The 18,587-nt window shown below is 38.1% G+C and overlaps 1 protein-coding gene across 2 annotated transcripts; it reads left to right on the forward strand.

The window, feature by feature from the left end:
- Positions 1 to 1,947: 1,947 nt before the first annotated feature.
- lcorl (ligand dependent nuclear receptor corepressor-like) lies at positions 1,948 to 18,040 on the forward strand. 2 transcript variants are annotated; one of them, XM_065254709.1, is made up of 8 exons: positions 1,948 to 2,076; positions 5,099 to 5,164; positions 5,267 to 5,346; positions 5,584 to 5,716; positions 6,054 to 6,269; positions 6,489 to 6,561; positions 12,623 to 17,070; positions 17,893 to 18,040. In XM_065254709.1, exons 1-8 carry the CDS (start codon positions 1,983 to 1,985, stop codon positions 17,904 to 17,906), a joined length of 5,124 nt encoding a protein of 1,707 aa, XP_065110781.1. In that variant the 5' UTR covers positions 1,948 to 1,982; the 3' UTR covers positions 17,907 to 18,040. The 2 variants fall into 2 exon arrangements, with proteins under 2 accessions (XP_065110781.1, XP_065110782.1); XM_065254710.1 differs by lacking the exons at positions 12,623 to 17,070; positions 17,893 to 18,040 and adding an exon at positions 8,190 to 12,278.
- Positions 18,041 to 18,587: the final 547 nt, after the last annotated feature.

The raw sequence follows: 18,587 nt of genomic DNA on the forward strand, positions 1-18,587 counted from the left end.
GAACTCTCTTCCTCGCATACGCGCCCATACAGCTGGACGTACACACGTGCCTCACAAAAGCCAAACGCAAGTATCGCTTGTTCATTCGCTGTAAAAAGTTAGTGCCCCTTTTAATTAAGGTGATTCTTAGAGTTCTGATGATTTGTGCAGAAGTTAAGTCTATAGTGATATTGCCCTTCTTTTACACTCTCTCTCTCTCTCTCTCTCTCTCTCTCTCTCTCTCTCTCTCTCTTTTAATTTTCCATTCTTTCTCTTTCATATATGTTTCTTTGTTGTTTGTATGTATAGTTAGTCTTGTGTGTTCTTGTAATGTAACGTAGTTTAATAAACCGGTTTTGCATTTCACAATTGAATTGTTTCTGTGTTCAATGCTCATGAAATAAATGTCACTTAATCTGCCGTTAAGATCTTAAAGCTACATGCTTAAAAATACTTTATAGCAGTAAGAATGTTATTTTCTAAAGGCCACAGAATTAACTTCTTAAATGAACAATTATGAGTATTTGCTGGACAAATACATTAATTAATTGTTATTATTATTCTGCTAAATCAGTTTAAAATCTTAATAATTTGTATAATTAATTAGTTAATTGTACTTATTATTCCATGTGAGCTAAATATGGGAATTTCCCCAAATTCCCTTAAATTCCCGTAGTGTTTCGGTTGGAGGTTTATGGTGTTTTAAATAACGCCGTTCTCCTCCTCCCGCTGATTCGCTACACCTGTTGAAAGCAAACCAAGTTATTATGGTGAAATTTACTTAAAGCAAACGATAACACTGAAGAGACAAAGAAAAAAGAGAGAGTGAAGGAGAGAGAGAAAGACAGAGAGAGAGAGTAAAAATTAGTAAAGTTGGGACAATTTAGATACTGTTATTTTCTAATAGATTCATTTGCGTTTGGTTCTAACTGAGATCTATGCTATACCATTGTCAAGTAAAATTATTTTTTTGTGTGTATTGTAAAAACTGATTTCCAAGGGAATAAAATCATTTGAAAATGAATCCACACAATGCAGACTAATATCAGCACCCATTTTACACACATGAAAATGTGTTTCAAATTATTTATATGATATTATTGTAAAATATCAAAGGTAACCTTGAATAATTTTCTTTTGAAAAACTGGAAAAATATGGAGCAGAAGAATATAAAAAAGGCAACAAATGTGATGCTCTATGCATGTGTATGTATGTGTTGTCCATGTGTGGTGGCTGTTCCTAACATTGGTGCCCAGCTGGGCATTACCTCCATCTGTTCTCTCTGTGTGCCGTTCTCTTTCTGGACAGTTGCACATACACTCATTAAAACATGCTACATATGAACAAAAGGGGGAGGGGCACCCTTTGTGTTTTTGTGTTAGCATGTAGATTACACACTTTAAATTCCCAGTAGGACAGTATGCATAATAATGATTCCTTTGATGCATAAAGTACTGAGAAATTCGATTTTACCAAAGTGACATCTGAATTGGCTGATTCTTTGAATGGGTAGCATATCATATTTCAGACACTGAGTTTTGAAATACTAAAATACATTTTGACAAAGAATGAGAATTACAATCAGCTTCTTTTTTATCATTATTGTTATTTATTATTTTATTATATTAGCTTTTTGTTACATTTCTAGTGTATTGCTAAATAAAAACTGATATATAAAGAGCCAAAATGAATACGCTCTACCTGTGCCCACCACAGGTAGAAATTTTATATATATATATATATATATATATATATATATATATATATATATATATATATATATATATATATATATATATATATATATATATATATATATATATATATATATATATATATATATATACACGCGCGCACACGCACACACACAAAAGAGGGGTGGTTGTTTACATCGCTATGCCCCGCCCAAACTGTTATGACACGTGTCAATCAATCAGAACCAGGGATTTGGATGACGTGTGGTGACGTCACACTCAGATCCGGGGGAAGGTGGACGGACAGAATGGCGACCCAGTGCAGCTCCAAATGCACGGTCGAAAGAAAAGGATTCCGGCGGGAACTCGACTCGTGGAGGCACAAACTAATTCATTGTGTCGGTAAGAGCAAAGTGGCCGCGTCAAAGACTCGTTTGGTTGCGTGGTTGTGTGCGCGGACGTACTGTTCTTGGATGCACCGTTCGTATAGTCTCGCGCTCGGTTTCTTTTTTGCCCGGGTCTCGCTGAACTCCCATCCCCCAGCCGTTGTTAGCTTACGGAGTTGCTAAGCGAACGGGTGTCAAGTTCAAGAATAACATTAGCCGTCGCGTCTGTTGGAGACCTGGCTAGTTTTTTGTAGCTAACAGAAAAAACGGCAAAGCGGACTCTGCCGGTGGCTCCATTTTCTTTGTCCTGACTTTTTGATTCCTCGATAACCGAGTTGGCCGTGCACCCATCGACTCTCTTTATATTTAATATCGAACTAACGTTAGATATTAAAATACGATTTCTTAATAATCACGTGTATAAATTATATGGCAGTTTCTTCCTGTTGCCATTGTTGACAAGCGTGTTAGTAACTTGTGAAGTTAAGCCATTAGACAATATTTACATTAAGTGAACAATTTGCTTTGAAATCGATGAGGCTTTGAAAGCGAAAAGTTGATGAGATATCACGTAACGTTAGCTGTTATTCATTTGCAGTGCGATAAAGCTGTGGTGTTGATACTTTTGTTTGACGGCGTTTGTTAACCATACATTCTTGTGTTTACTGAACAACGGAACACAAAATAACCAAATGAAACCGTTGACAACATTTGATTCTTTGGTGTTAAATGTAAAACGACAAATACGTTACTTGGACGAGCTTTTGCACGTGTTTTCTAAGGACATATTGTTAATTAAATCTTAGTGAAGGGCGTCAGTAATCGCGGACAATGACTTACTTTGGAAAAGACAGTTATGTTTTGCAATTTGTAAAGATGTGACATTTGAACATCCTCCTTTTGCATGAATATTAATGTTACCGTATCATCATTATATATCATTGGGACCAACGGCGGTTTCGCATTTCGCTTGCCTGTAGTTTGAGTCTTGCCCTTTGAAACTTATGTATACTTAAAAATTTTCCTGAATTACATATTTCCTGTTTTAAATGAAGAGTTCAGAGGCAAAACTCTCTAAGCTCGATTTACACCGTAAATATTGATGCCCTATTCCGATTTCTTTCCTGTATCCGATTTTAATGACGACCTGCCCACACTCATGTTTTTAAAGCTACATGCATCTGATATCAACATTTACACTTAACAGTTAGTAAAACAATTAAATGTAGACACACTGACCCGGAACAGCTTAAACCGCTGAGGAAGTAAAACATTGCAATATGCAGTGGACAAAGACAAAATGATTATGGGGCGGTTTCCCGGACAGGGATTAGACTAGTCCTAGATTAAAATAAATGTAAGATGTCCAAACTGAAAACAACTTGCACTGACATATTTTAAAATACATTAGTGCCCTTTGTTTTGCCTCAAAAAGCACACAAGTAATGTTTTTAGTAAGGCATGTTTGTAAAAACAAGTTCTATTTCCTAATTAAACTAGGGCCTAGTCCTGGTTTAAGCTAATCCCTGTCTGGGAAACTGCCCCTATATGTTTACATAAAAGATTTAATTCAAATCCAACCGCTTTATTTCTGTAACGACACATAAAACTTCAGCATTACTCCACTAAGCAGATCCGTCATCCTGCATTGCGCTGCTAAGAAGAGTCATGTGATTTATAAATGTATAAATGACTTGCAACATGTCTTGAGATGGGAATATCTGATCTCTCCGCTTACATTGCAAACCCGCATGTATCAGATTCATATCTGATTTATTTCCAGATTTTAATGAGACCTGAAAACGATCTGAGAATATCAGGATCTATGCCCTTTTTTCCTGCTGACATGTTTGTGGGTCATATCCGATCTGTACCACATGAGAAAAAACGTTCAACATGCGATGTTAACTCTTTCCCTGCCGTTGAAAACGCTTCCTCTGCCAATTACGAGTTTTTCCGGCAATCCGTATTTCCGCTATTTTCCACCAGGTGGTGCTCTTACCCAACTTATAATTAGAAACATTGTAAATGGTGAAAGTCAAAGTGTAAAAATTAAGAAATTGAACCACACAGTAGGTGGCGCTGTGGTCAATGTGACTGCCACATACGGGTTGCATGCGGGTAACATGTTTAAGATTGCATATTTTGGCTGCCACTTCATCATGCAGCATTGAAGAACATCTCAATTTGAAGGATTCTTTGAAAGCAGCAGACATTCATGTTATCCTTTGTCTGTTTCTACACCTTCTTTTAGATAGAGCGGCATTTACACAGAGCTGTAGTTCACTGATAAGCTAGGCAATATCCCATTTATTATCGCAAGCAATTTGTCCCATGTTGTAAAGAACTCTGAGACCACAAACGGTTAATACATGGTTCTCATTTACTGTACTTTAGTGTTTCGCAAACCCCTAGTGGTTTGCTGAGGAATTGCAGCCGGTTTGTGAGTTGATGGAAAATAATAAATTATGCTTAAATCGTGATATGTAAATAAATAATTTTAGAATAGATCTAAATAAAATACTAACAAAATAATACTTTATTTGTTTAATCTGGATTTCATGATGTGACCATATGCAACACTACAGTATATCAGAAAACAGATCTCATGCAAAATGGACAGGCTTACATTTTATGTACTAATAAAGGAAAATGACACTAGATGGATGTCCAGGAACTGGTATGTACAATACCCTTGTAATATGGTATAATAACTATGTAAAATGGAAGGGGTTCTAGTGGACCAATCACGTAGAACGGACACATCGTTACATTTTGGGCAAGGTCGCATCCGGCTAAGCTGAGCTATGCATAGCCTACAGTGTGGCATTTAGCGGATTCTGATAACAAAGTGGTATTTCTGTATGCACGAGGCTGGGGTTAAGCACATTTAAAGTGAAAGTATTTGATTAACATATAATACATGCCGAGAGCATTCAGTCAATGTCATTATTTCATTTTTGACAGAGGTGACAAATAGCCAACATTGTTAAGGTTAAGATTTCATGTTTGTAAGATGATAATGTCTTTGATTGCAGGGTTTGAAAGCATACTGGAGGGAATATATGGACCAAGACTGCTGCAGGATCTCAATATATTTGATGGTGAGTTCTTATTATGTGTGTGCATTAGATCTGTGCATTACATCTATTCCAGTACTTCATATCTGATTGGCACTGACGGCAATTTTTATGATTCTTCCCCAGAGTGTGAACCAGAGACTGTGGATGATTGGTCTATGGATGCAAACTGCTCTTTCTGCAACCTGCAGCTAGAAAAACTAAATGTAAGTCAACCCTCAAAAGCCACTTAAAAGGTGTGCTAACTGTAAGTATGCCACTAAGAAGGGCCTGTTTTGACAATTGCATAGTATGAGTAGTTTTGCTTGTTTAGCAGCTGTTGCTCTTGGACAAAAGCATAATCTTAACAATATAATGGAGCCTGTGAGACCATAATCGGCTGTTTGTACCATTTAAGACAAAAACTGTAACTTTAAATGACCAATCATTGCACTTCATGACAGGATCATTCTTCTGCTGTGGTCATGCCCACGTCGCCAACACCTGCTGAAACCCCCTCACCTCAGGGCCTGTCCATCTCTGATAAACTCCAGTGCCAAGCAGACCGATTCCTCCATGCTATATTTCGCAAGAAGGGTGATTGTCGTATTAATTCTATTCTGACAGCTATCATACAAGACAGTCTTTATGCACTTTTTCATAAAACTATGGCCACATAAAATTTGTAGGAAAGTTGGCTATTTTTGCATAATGGATTGATTTGAGTAACCTAAACATGATTAAAAGGGAGGGATCTAGTTTTTTTCTTATGGTTGTTGTCTCTCTGTTGCTTTTAATTTGTCGTACACAGCGTACTCAAAAAATTCAGTTAGAAACAAAAGGTGCTTGTACAAGAGGAAAATTCTCTGTGTACGCTCTTTTTGCTGCTGCATCAGATCTTTATTCCTTGCTTTGTTTTTCACTAATTTCCCAGAATTCCCTCAGAGCTGCGATTCCAGTATACCGTTGGTGGCGCAGGAGTTGATGCGTAAGATGATTCAGCGGTTTGCCTTGGAATATGCTTCTAAAAGTCAGGCTCATGAAGGCTTGAACGGCCTAAGCGACAACTCTGAGCCTCTTCCTCACCAACCGGATCCTGATGGGCCCCTGGACCTCACCGTCAGCCGAGCTTCCCAGGCTCTGCAACAAGGTATCCACTATAAACAAATCTTGAGTACTTGAATGGTATTATTGGTATTTTCTGATTTTAGAAGATGCATCTCACTATGTCTGTTCATCAATTTTGCCTAGCTCTGAATAGTAAAAATATTCAGTTAAAATATTTGTTTACCCAGTTTTTTATAAATACTTTTTTGCTTAAGGCAGTGCAGATAATAATTCCTTATTTTTCATGGATTGCTTTTCATAGTAGACGGAGTACTTGATCTTTCAAAGAAAAGCTCATCTTCAGAAAAGGCATCTATTCAACAAGAAGTTTCAGGGTGAGTACTTTGGATTTTCGTGTTGTGTGTTTGACTCTTTGGGTGCTTCTCAATTCTTTTTTGTGCATACTCGTTTCCTTGCTTCCTTTCCTCGCGTCTTAGCTCCACCCCCCTAGAATGCGAAGGAAAGATGAGAGACGGAGGAGTCTAAGCATTAAGTAAATGGCATATCCTCACCCTCTATATAAAGTTAATCATTTATTATAAAAAATCAGGTGCATTAAAAAACTAAAAAATATGGAACAAGAAAAACAAAGTTAAACACCTACTTGAGCTAAGAGCTTATAGCCTCACTACAGAAAAATCGAATTATTTAAAGTGCCCTAAAATGAATGATAGGTGTCCATAAATATTATATATACTTACTGAAATGAGTCTAAATTTACAATAATTTATAATTAATACTAATATTTATGCGTGTTTGAATGTAATGTGACCATATGAAAGTGGAGGAGTTAATTCGATAAAACACTCGCTCACGACTCCTCAGGTAGTTCACTTTTTTTGTTCATGGCCTCCTTACACTGCAACTAAAGAATCGAGATGTCCTAAAAGATGGTGGAGCTTGACTGGTTTCGGGTCGTAGGATGTAGGACGTTGATGCCATGTAACAAGGAAGCAAATTGAGAAGCACCCATTGTCTTGATCCTAAAAGTCTTGTAGCTGATATTTTAATACTGCAAAGTGAAATTAACTTGGGTATTTTATAAAACTAACTTAGCTCTAACTGTAACTAATCCTTTGTTACATTTTTATTCTGTTTTGGTAATTTGTGTCTGAGAACAAGAAAATAGTTTTGATCTGAATAAAGTTTCAGACTAAAGTGGTTAGTAAAATACATATTTTTCACATTTACATAGTGAAATTTAAAGTGCAGGATGAGGAAACAAGAGGAAAAGAAAGATAAGAACAGAACATTCACTGCACTTTTTTCACTATGCAAAAGTTTGAATAAATATTTTATTATATATATACAAATAATTACAATTTCTGGGCCTGTTTAATATGAATTTTTATTTATTATGTGGATATAATTTTTTGGTTGTTTTAAATTTATGCACCTGAAGTACCAAGTTTCAGAGAACATGTATTATTTCTTTATTTCATATCAGATTTGCCTGCCCAAACATTTTAAATGTTTTTATTGTAGAGTTTAGTGCTTATTTTGTTGCACTGCCAAAGGGTTGACTCTTTTCTAACTTGTTGGAAGGTAACGTCACATTTGCCAACAGTCAGGCACTTCACTTGTTCCTCTGTGCTGGCTGTATTATTTGTTTATTTATCTATTCGTTTATTTATGCAAACTTATTTTCACACGAGAAATAAATAGGAGAAATACCTTACAAAATGCAGCTGCATTGCAAAGATACTGGAAGTACTTCCGTAGACGCTTGTCTTTCACCACACGATTGACGAGAGACTGTCCTTCCAAGAAGTATCGTTTGCAACCTAAGGCCAAAAACAAAGTGTTTACCCTCAAACGACTCAGAGGCTTTGTGTTATACAGACAATTGAGAAGCGAGTGATGTTACCAAAAGACAAGGCAGTAAAGGAGTGGACCCTGAGTGCGTCCTGTCAATGGTCCGCTCACCCATTCGTTTCTCATCCTCCCACCCACCTCCCCTTAGGAGCCCAATTGGAGAGGACTATTTGGATCGCAGCTCTGAGTTTGCAGAAGGTTTGCTCTCCAAAGCCTTGAAAGATATTCGGTCGGGATCACTGGACATTCACAAAGCAGCCATATTATACGGCATACCTCAGAAAACTTTACAGCTCCAGACCGAGGCCTTATCATCAGAGTGGAAGGCAGGAGGACCACAGATGTTTGGAGAGAACGGCAGGGGAACGGACACGGCGTGGCCATCCAGCGACACCCGGCTTATCCTGCAGAAGGTAGCAGCCTGGGCTCGCTCTCAGTCGGAGCAATCTGAAGTAGGAAAATGTAAATTTACATCAAAAGAGCACACTGAGCTGAAGTTCCCGGCAGCGGTGGCTGCCTCGTCATACCTTCACCACTTAACCTTGCAGAGAATGGTCTCACAGCTGCGAGAGCAGCCTCTTGCTAGCTCTGAGCCGGCCACGCCTCCTCAGAGTCCTACCACTGGGCCAGCTGTGCACATCCGAATCCCTCAGGTACGCTCAAGTGCTCAGCCCAAAGCCCAGCTAGATCTGGCCGGCCTGGTGGATGCTGTTTACCAGGCCAACAAAGGTTCTAATGGCTCTGCTGCTCTCCACAAGCTGAAGACCATTCTCCCCAAACAGGGCTTGGTCGAAAGCCATTCGGGTCTGGACTCATCATATCTGCTCCAGGGGGATCTGCCTCCACTGTGTCTGAATCTTAAGAACGGGTGCGTTGGCGGGAGTGTCACCGGAAGCTTGGTTGACTGTGAAGATGATGGAAATCGAGACAAGCAGCCACGAAAGAAACGCGGTCGTTATCGTCAATACGACCACGATATCCTAGAGGAGGCCATAGCCATGGTGATCGGCGGGAAGATGAGCGTGTCGAAAGCGCAAGGCATCTATGGGGTGCCACACAGCACCCTCGAGTACAAAGTTAAAGAAAGAACGGGCATGCTCAAGACCCCACCAAAAAAGAAGCCCCGCCTTGTCGAAGCAGCAAGCTCAGGCTCTGGAAAGTCAGGGACAACAACCAATGCCTCAACTACTGCCTACAAACAGTCTTAATTCAAAACCAAAACCTCAGCTGTTTCCTAGAGATGGTTTTAACCAACACACATCGTCTGAATTACAGCCAACATACGTTTTTCTCGTTTTAAACGTGCAGTCAGGACCTCATTTAGACTTGGAAAAAACACTTGAATTTTCAACCACAGGTTAAATGGTACATTTCATCAAATCACAAAACATGCCTTTAAAAAGTTTATTCAGGGGTTTCACTGTGGATATCTAATATGAATATATATTTAAAATGTAGTAAAGCACTGTTGATTTTTAAGTTAAGTACAATTTTAAAACTAAGAAATATTCAGGTTTTGTTCACACATAAGCTAATCTCAGCTTATAAATGATTGTTGTATGCAGCTTACACACTATTAGTCTTTGTAGCGACTGGTCGTTTTTTTTATTTCAAGTCTTTTAACACAGTATTTTATATGTGACAACCTGGGTACATTGTAATGTTTTATTTATCTCACCACTTGGGAATGTCCATCCCTATATGCAATTGGTAGATATAGGTACACGTTTTCACTCCAGCAGCTGCTTTGAGGTTTTTGTTGTTGTTGAAAACTAAAGTTTAAATTTAGTTGCGTTGAGTAATTGGATTAGATCATTGGAGTGAAGGCTTGGACCATCTCAGGCTTTTTGTGGATGTGGCTTCCTACATTCTGCACCAACATTTCTCAAGTTCTTAAAAGTTTTCTAATTCTATATATGCATTACTTTAGCTTTTATGTTTTGCCCCTTTTCCTTTTTTTCTGCAAATATGTGCAGCAAATCATATTGGGGTAAGCTGGAAATGCAACGTAATGCATGTCAAAATGCACTGGTGAAAAAGTTTGATGGTAGTCACAGTGAATGTTTTATAACATTAGATTAATATTTATTACTTTATCAGTACTTAAAACTACTGAAATCGTCATCAAAATATTCCTATTGCTGCTTTAAATTCTGTGCTGTTTTTCGCACTAAAGGCATCATTGCATTATTTGTCCGCTGTAACCAAAACATTTCAGGGTCATTTTCCCATTCCATATACGCACTCCATGAACGAAGCGGATCAGAGTAGGGTGCTTCTGATCTTAAATCAGAATTTCTCCTCGTCCAGGTCCCAATTACGTGATATGCTCAACATGGGACATACATGCAAACATGGTGCTACTCTGAATTGCTTTGTTCGTATAGCCAGGTTTCTGTAGTTTTGCTGCTCAGTTGTTTTCTCATATTAATGATTACTATAGCTTTTAATGACCTATTATACAGTTTCACTTTGATACCGGTAATGCATCCAAGTCCTTATTTATAGCATGGACATATTTTTATGGGGTTTTAGAAACTCTTGTAGTTTTTTCCATTCAGTTGCACTTTACAGAAGATGCACATATATTTGTGATGCAGGATATTGCGGTGAAGAATATGGCCATATGTTGACTTTGATTGGCCTTTTTACTTCATAGTCTAGATAAAATATCTGAATCACAAGTATAAGTGCTTTGCAGAGTGTAGCTGAAGCATTACGTGAATCTTGTGATTTGAAGCTTTGGAAATAAGTCGTTTTTCCATATGCAATGTTAACGTGTTATCTTTGTGTTGTGAATGTTCTGTACGTGATTTACCTATTGTGTGTTTGAGTTATGACCCCCACCCCCCTAAAAACAGACATAATGATATATTCTTAAATTTAATTATCAACTACACTGAATGTTCTTGACAGCTCTTTAAACGTAACAAAACAGTGCCTGCCCTTATAGCTACTTCTCGGTTATTCTGCAGTCAAGTAGCAGTTTGACATAAGAAAACCTTTGAAAAGGATTTACATATCGTTGTGGATTTCTATACAGTGATTACCAATGTACAGCAGTTAAATAGTTCGGTTTTTCTAAGGGATAATCTGTTGCAGGCCAGCCACTTTTTTTAAATCTTAAAAAGTGGTTCATACTAAAAGTGTGGTAGTCTTAGGGGCACTGTTAACATATTTCCCACATTTCACATGTTCTCCTAATGTTAGTGTCCTATAAAATTCCAAAACGCATTGAGTATTCTCAGGGTAACAACAATCCTATGAAAGTTGAAGTGATCAAGCTGTTATTTTCTATCTAAATAGGCACCCTTAGGATTCTGTTGAAGATCCAAGTATGGTTGGTCAATTCAAGAAAAGTTAAATGTAAATTTAATTATCCGCTTTTTTGTATTTGAGACAGTTTGGCTTGATCATAGGTTGATGATTTAAGTTGATAAATCACCAGTTTAGGCCTTTCTGTGTATTTATAATTTAATTCAAAAAAAGTGCAAGATATAAATCACTTTGCAATCGGTTATTTATGCATCTATTTGTTGCACTAAGATTGATTTTGTACTATTGATTTTAAACTATATTTGTGTTGTGTGTTGTTTCTTTTAATGTAATCCGAATATGTCATTTAAACGTGTTGGTTTTGTGTTAAAGCACTTTTGCTCTTGCACATTTATTTGTTAAAATGCTTTACTGCACTTGCATGCATAAGTGAGTTCATTGTCTTGTAATGTTCCTCAACATGTGATTTACTCCAGTCAGGTTAATTTCTATTTAATCTATTACTTCTTTAATATTACTTGACATGGGGATAAACTGAAGAAAGCTAATTGATCCTTAACATGTGTTTATATTGTGTAGTCTTTTTTTTAACATTTTAGATTTTTAAGACTATTTAAAATTGGCATAAAGCAAGAATTTAATTAATTTTAGGTAATAAGATGAAATACTGAAGGCAAGTTTTTTGGAAACTATTTTATTGTAATTTCTCATAACATCTAACCTCCAACCCTTAATCGGTCTATATTACCTTTAATGGGTTCATAATTATTTCAGTTTCAAAATAGACAAGTCTGTGAAATCTTATTTGTTTTGTCAAAAAACACTAATTTATCAGGTGACAAAGTAAATCAGGTTTCTTAAAAGAATTTGATTGAATTTTATTCATAAAGTTTATTGGGTTGAAGCGTTGCTACAATCGCCATCCTTTGCCTTCAAGTTCTCAATAAAACTGTTCTGTTTATGGCATTGTTTGTCTGTTTTTTTTTTTCTCTCCTGAATCTTTCAATACATGCTTGATTTGATAGTACACTAGTCAACATTTGGAGTGGATCAAAAAAGTTCATCCAAGTTGTCCTAAGACAAGAACAGGTATTGTTCAAAATTTTAAGGACAACTTTTATAAAAGGTTTTTTAACCACTTAAAATGGAGACTAGTGAATATGAAATGTAGTTTTTGTTATTGCAAACATTAAGTCTCACTTTAAGGAATTTAAGATATTTTTATAATTGAGTAATCTAAAGAGCTTATAGTGGTAGTTTAGTTTGCATACATGATTAAATGATTTATCCCATTTATCTGTATAGTTCCTTAGGGCCGAACGAGGAAGACCAATCCACACTGGGGAAGGAGGGTGATTCTAAGGCTCCAGAGACCAAGAAAGTGACTGTGTTGGAAAAGGTCTTGTCAATGCTTTGTTCTCGTCATAGACTGCTTCTTTATCGCATTTTAATGGACATGCAGGAAGACTGCATCTTTGTTACTTTGCGTAACGATCATAGACGACAGTGCCCTGTGAACCCCAGTGAACCCCCCTGCAGCCATGCTAACAAAAAACTTGATGAAATCCCTACACTTGCATTAAATGACTGCTCTGTGACTGCTGGCACTTGTTGCAGAACAGCTTGTAGACCTTCATCATGCACAATTCCTCCTGTAAATGTTAGTCTGATAAACCTGCATAATCATTCCTGCCAAAATATATCTATGCCATGTGTTGGCCATCTTATCGGTTCTATCCCCACTGTTTGTCATTCAAAAATACCCTTGTGCCAGCATCAGCAAAATGGTAATCATGCTTGCATTTCTTTTAAAAGAGATGCCCCAATTCCAATTCAGAATGATTGTAACTCTCATAATGGATGTAGAGAAAGCCGTAGCCCCTCCCCACCACCACTCTCACCAAAGCCTGTGGACACAGAGTGTAAAATGACTGTCAAGACCAGCATCTTCCCTCTTCAGGACTGCAAGGCACCACCTCCTCTTCTACCTCGCAGAACAGAGGATGAACACCCACCTCTGCACTCTAATCCTCCTATTTGTCCAAGATCTCCGGACAAGCATTGTGACAAGTTTTTGATGTCTTATACACAAAAAGAGAATGACCAGTGTGGATCATTAATAGGAGATCTAATGGAAAGGGTCACTGAAAAGCTCAAGAGTATCCAGCCATCAGAGCGAGAACAGACTCTTCTTAATCATTCAAGTCGGATCTCCGAGACAAAAGATGATACACATTTGACAGAAATTATAACGACTGTGCTACACAACAGTAGTGATAAAGATTACAACCTCAATGATCTTTTAGAACAGCATGTAGCCACAGGACAGCGATCCCCTCAAACGCGTTCTCGTAGGAGACTGGAAATTTTAGATGCCATGAGCAAGTCGCCTGACCTTTCATCATCAAGGCGTCAGAGCTTACAAATCAAGAGAGATTTGGCCAGACTTAGTCCACCACACTTCAGGCGGAAGATGGTTTCAGAGAGAAGCCAAAAAAACATTAAACCTTCTTACCCCACACATGCTGCTGTTGAACCATCTAATGGCAGAAAGGGGGAAAGAGGACCCAAGACAGTGGACAAAGAGCCCCTAAAAGATTTTATAGTAAATTTAAACGCACAAACTGAAAACATGCAGAGTAATCAAGAAGCTCAATCACATGATACTGGTCTTTCAGAACACCTGTCTCCTGGTAAAACGGCACAATCACAGCCATCTACTTGTCACCGGAAGGTGAAAAGAAAAACACGAAAAGAAAAAAATCTGACTCTTCAGGTTGGAAGGTCCAGACGAAATATTGTCCCACCCCAGCGTTTTTCTTCCTATGTCACTGAGCCACGAAAGATGTATTTTGCTGCTTGTTTTTCAGAAAGTATATTCATCAAGCATTCCTCTATAGATGGCACCTCAACAACACTTTGTTCCACAGAAGATACTGTCCAGCCAATTACTATATGTAATAAACAGCCATTCATACCTGAAGATAAAAACCAAGGTTGTGATTTGCCACAAAACGTAGCTTTACTGAAAGATAACATTTTGTTCAAAAAAGAGTCACTTTGTGAGCACGAGAATGGTGGAAAGAATGCCCTTAAAGAAAGTCCAAGTAAAAGGAAAATGTGCCAAAATTCCACATCACCGTCAAAAAGATCTAAACCCCACAGAACTAGGAGTCTAGACACTGTCTCAAACAGTCCTACTGAAACTATGCCTAACTCTACTACCATTGAGGGTGTACAACATGCTAAAAAAAGCCAGAGAGGACTAAAATATAGTAGTCCAATAAAGCTAATGTTTGTTTCTTCTGTGACTAGTGAAGATGGTGTAAAATATACACTCAAAGCAGCCACCAATAGTTCAAATTCACGTGAAGAGATGTTTGATCCATGTGTGGAATCCTCATGGGCAGGCAGTGTCTTTGAAGAAAAAGATTCAGTCATGGAAGCTGCTTCAGGGAGAACTGTTGACTGTTGTTCCTCACCAAAAGAAGTACTTTTACCGGTAGCATTATTGCCCAGTTGTTCAAAAGATGAAAGCGATAACCCAGAAACAATACAAATTGCACATCAAACCTCCCCAGTAAAAAGACGCCCTGGGCGCCCTAAAAAATTAGGACCACATATTTTTAAGTCTGTTAAACGTCCCATTGGCAGACCTCCAAAACCAAAAATGACAGATTCAAATGATTCAACGGGTAAGACTGGTTCCAGTACGGTGGATCATAGAACAACAGAAATGTCTTGTAAGGATGATGGAAACAAAAATCTAAAAATTACCATAGTTTATGGGAGATCAAGAAAGGCAAGGAGAGTTGTTTCTGAGGATTTTGATAATTTCTCAGCATACCAGAATGATTATGAAGTGTCTAATAGTGACAGGTACAGTGAAACCTGTTCTGGAAAAATAACTAGTAAAGATCAAATGGCCAAAGAACAGCTAAAAGACCTCAATTTTGTTATGCCTTTTGAAGATAAGAAATGCACAGTCTCTTCCAGTAGCAACATCAAATGTCAAAGGCAGAGTGACATGGCCGTGTCTAGAAAACCTGGAAGACCTCCCAAGGTCAAGATTTCTGGAATATCTGTCACGGTCACATCAGAATCACCAAGGCAAAGAAAGATACACATGAAAAGAGATACAAAAGATTCACATCTGCTCCGAAGGAGTCTTCTCGTCGAATTTCAACCCTCCAAAGAGCAGAAGACAATCGATATTCCTACTGACGTTCAAAAGGATGCACTGAATGCACCGGAAAAATGCAGTCAGAATTCCAGAGGGCCACTTAAACCGGTGAGACATTCTGTTAGAGAACGAAAGCCCTCCATTCATTTGCTTCACTCTGTTGCTACTGCCAGGTCCTGCGCGTTGGTTCGTAGGTCCCGAAAACTACTGCTAAGTAAGGCCAGCAGTGATGCTGGCCATTCTGCGAAGACTAAAAATGAAGAGCCCCTAAACAATGCACTTTCAATTAAGACCAAGAATGTTAGTTGCATGCAAGACATTGTCCGTTTCTCTGCAGTTTCAGTTGACCCAATTTTCTCATCAAATGAGGGTTTCAGGTGGTGGACCACCTCAGCATCACCGGAGACCCTAAACGAAGAGTTAACCAGGAGGATCAGATTTATGTCCAATACCTGGGTATCGGATGTCTTCGAGGCCAACAAGGCAGAGATGAAAACAAATCCTAACCCAAAAACCTGTAGGAGGCTTCATGGTTCTGCTAAGAAATCGGCTTCTGCCATCAAAATGCTTTTTGAGAATAACTACGATATTGATAAACTCTGTTCTTGGTTTATGCAGACCACTGAAACTCAGTCCCTTGCAATTGTCAAGAAAGCAAGTGTAAGAAATCCCAAGGAGGAGGCTTTTCACTACAACCCCAGCAGACCTAATTGTAAAGTGAATGTTTGCCCTAGTCCACAAGCAGAGCGGCTCAGGAAACATGTCAAAAAATTTGCTAAAGTTGTCCCAAAGAGTCCATTAATGCACAAGCAAGCACAGGAAATGTTGTACAAGGCAAGGAGGTCACAAGTCCAGAAAAAGCTCTTTAACACAGAACCATATAAACTGAGGAATGACACTGGGCAGCAGTTGTCTAGGCCTACATGCACATGGGTAGACTACAGAACTGCTTTGCTTCGAGCGAGACTGAAGTTTCAAACCAGATGCAGAAAAACATTTTCTGGTAGGTGTCACAAAATCTATAGCGGTCAGACGAGAACAATGACTACAGGTGCTCATACTGTTGAACTTTTAAAAGAAATGCATAGCTTTGTTAACAAGACACCTGCACCAATTATGAAAATGTACAACACATTAAAGCATTCAGTAAAAAATCCAGGTATTATCAGAGCTTCTCAGAAAATGCAGGGGATTTCAAAAATTTCGAAGAACAGAATCAGCTCCAAAGCATGGAGCCCAGAATCCCTGAAGGAGTGCAGTGTATTTCTGAAAAAGATCAACTCCCCAAACACGAAGTCAACGACAGAGGAATGTAACATTTGCACAGTAAAGCTATGTGATGTCTCTTCAGAGGAAGAGGAAAATGAGAGAAATGCGGACATTACGGTGGGAGGGGCAGTTAACTCTCCAGTACAGCTGCCCTCCTCCCCAAAATGCCAGAGCACTGGAGGAAAAAAAAGAAAGAAATGGAAAAGCTCCGGCACAAGTCCATCTCCCCCAGCAAAAATGCTCAGACAATCAAGGAGCAGCAGGGGTGTTCTGGGAGCAAGGTGGTGTGACTTTGTGCTTGGTAAGTCTTTTAGCATTATCTAAATTTTTCTACTTTGTGAAAAATTATTTACGTGTTGATAAGTTTCCACGTGAGCACAATATGGTAGTTCTGTTTTAAAGTCGAGGGCGACAACCACATTCTATAAATGTAAAAGACTCATTGATACTAAATACTGAAATGTTAACCCCAGGCCATACTAAACCGTGGGTAAATAGAATTTGTTTGACACTGCTCATACTTTACCAGGGTAATCCTGGGTATTCATAATCTGACGTTTTCCACTGTACATTGCTTAACCCTAGCTTAGCATTTTCATTTGCATATTTGCAGTGTCAACAGCAATGATTGCGTAAAAACAGTTTCAACTAGTGAAATAATTGCTTGCCTCATGCGTCTGCCAATGTGTGACTGTACGCCAAGGTGCATTGTGTAACTTTTACAGGGCTTAAAGTTATCCGGCACCATGCCGGATCTTTACCGGGCATCATTGGCTGCGAATAAATACACAATACCATAGATATGAGGATCTCAATGTGGCTTCATATAAACAATTATAGAATTGTACCCATTTTGTATAGTCTAAAACCATGATACTTATCTTACTGTACTTACTCTGTATACTTATACAGAGACTATTGCGGGAAGTTGTAGGAAGACGCATCGTTTAAGATAATTTGAGTCACACATTTAACATGATTTGTTGGGAGTCCCAAATTCTGATGTTAATGTGGCCATAGCGTTTCACTGGAAGTGCGGATAGATTGTTTGATATTTAAAAAAAACTACAAACATTTAATCATTAGGAATCAAATCTCTTTGTCTTTTATTTGTGCTTCACAGGGTCATTGAAATAACTTGGGGGGCCATTTCCAGCAAGATATTCTTGAACTCAAACACAAGGTGCCTTTTAACAGTGGTCTGGCTGAGCATCAAAAGTATTGTGACATGCAACCTCAGCAAGCAACATGTAGCAAAAAACTTTTAAGACACTTTTTGCACTATTTGAATCTATTTTATGTATGTAAATGGGTTTGTTTCTTTTTTTAAACGTCTCATTTTATTTGTGGTGCGGACCAGAAAAAGAGCTTTTTTTCTAAGAACTTGCATGAAGGAGTATCAAGTTACGTGAGCATTATGTTGGTTTGCCCAGCCTGTGATATGAGAGTCTTATAGAGCTCAAATTTTGAGCCATTTTTTGTAGAAGGTAAACTTTTATGTAATTCTGTTTGTTTCACATGTTTTATAATATTTTGTGTTGCAAGAGCTTTTGGAAAGAAGATTCTTTGCAAATAATTCCATTTTTGAAACCATGTCTAAAACGTAGTCTTTTAAATTGTGTAATTGTTAGGTCGGTAAGGGAAGAACACCCAGAAGCGGTACCCTTATGATTATGAAAAATGTTGTGTCCTTATTCTATTTTTTACTTCGTTGTGTGCTCTCACCTGTTTTATTTTAACTTGAATTGAAACTGTTGGCCAAGTTCTAGAAATTCATTTAAGCATTCATTTACATCCAGGTTTTTGATGATGTTGCAC

This window comes from Paramisgurnus dabryanus, chromosome 4 (assembly GCF_030506205.2).
Source record: "Paramisgurnus dabryanus chromosome 4, PD_genome_1.1, whole genome shotgun sequence".
Lineage (NCBI taxonomy): Eukaryota > Metazoa > Chordata > Actinopteri > Cypriniformes > Cobitidae > Paramisgurnus > Paramisgurnus dabryanus.

What these genes read in the sequence shown, in the direction of transcription:
- lcorl (XM_065254709.1), top strand. Translation starts at nt 1,983, where the DNA reads ATGGCGACCCAGTGCAGCTCCAAATGCACGGTCGAAAGAAAAGGATTC. An exon ending in TGCAGCTAGAAAAACTAAAT is followed by an intron (nt 5,347 to 5,583) that starts GTAAGTCAACCC and finishes ACTTCATGACAG; the next exon opens with GATCATTCTTCTGCTGTGGT. An exon ending in TTCCCAGGCTCTGCAACAAG is followed by an intron (nt 6,270 to 6,488) that starts GTATCCACTATA and finishes TGCTTTTCATAG; the next exon opens with TAGACGGAGTACTTGATCTT.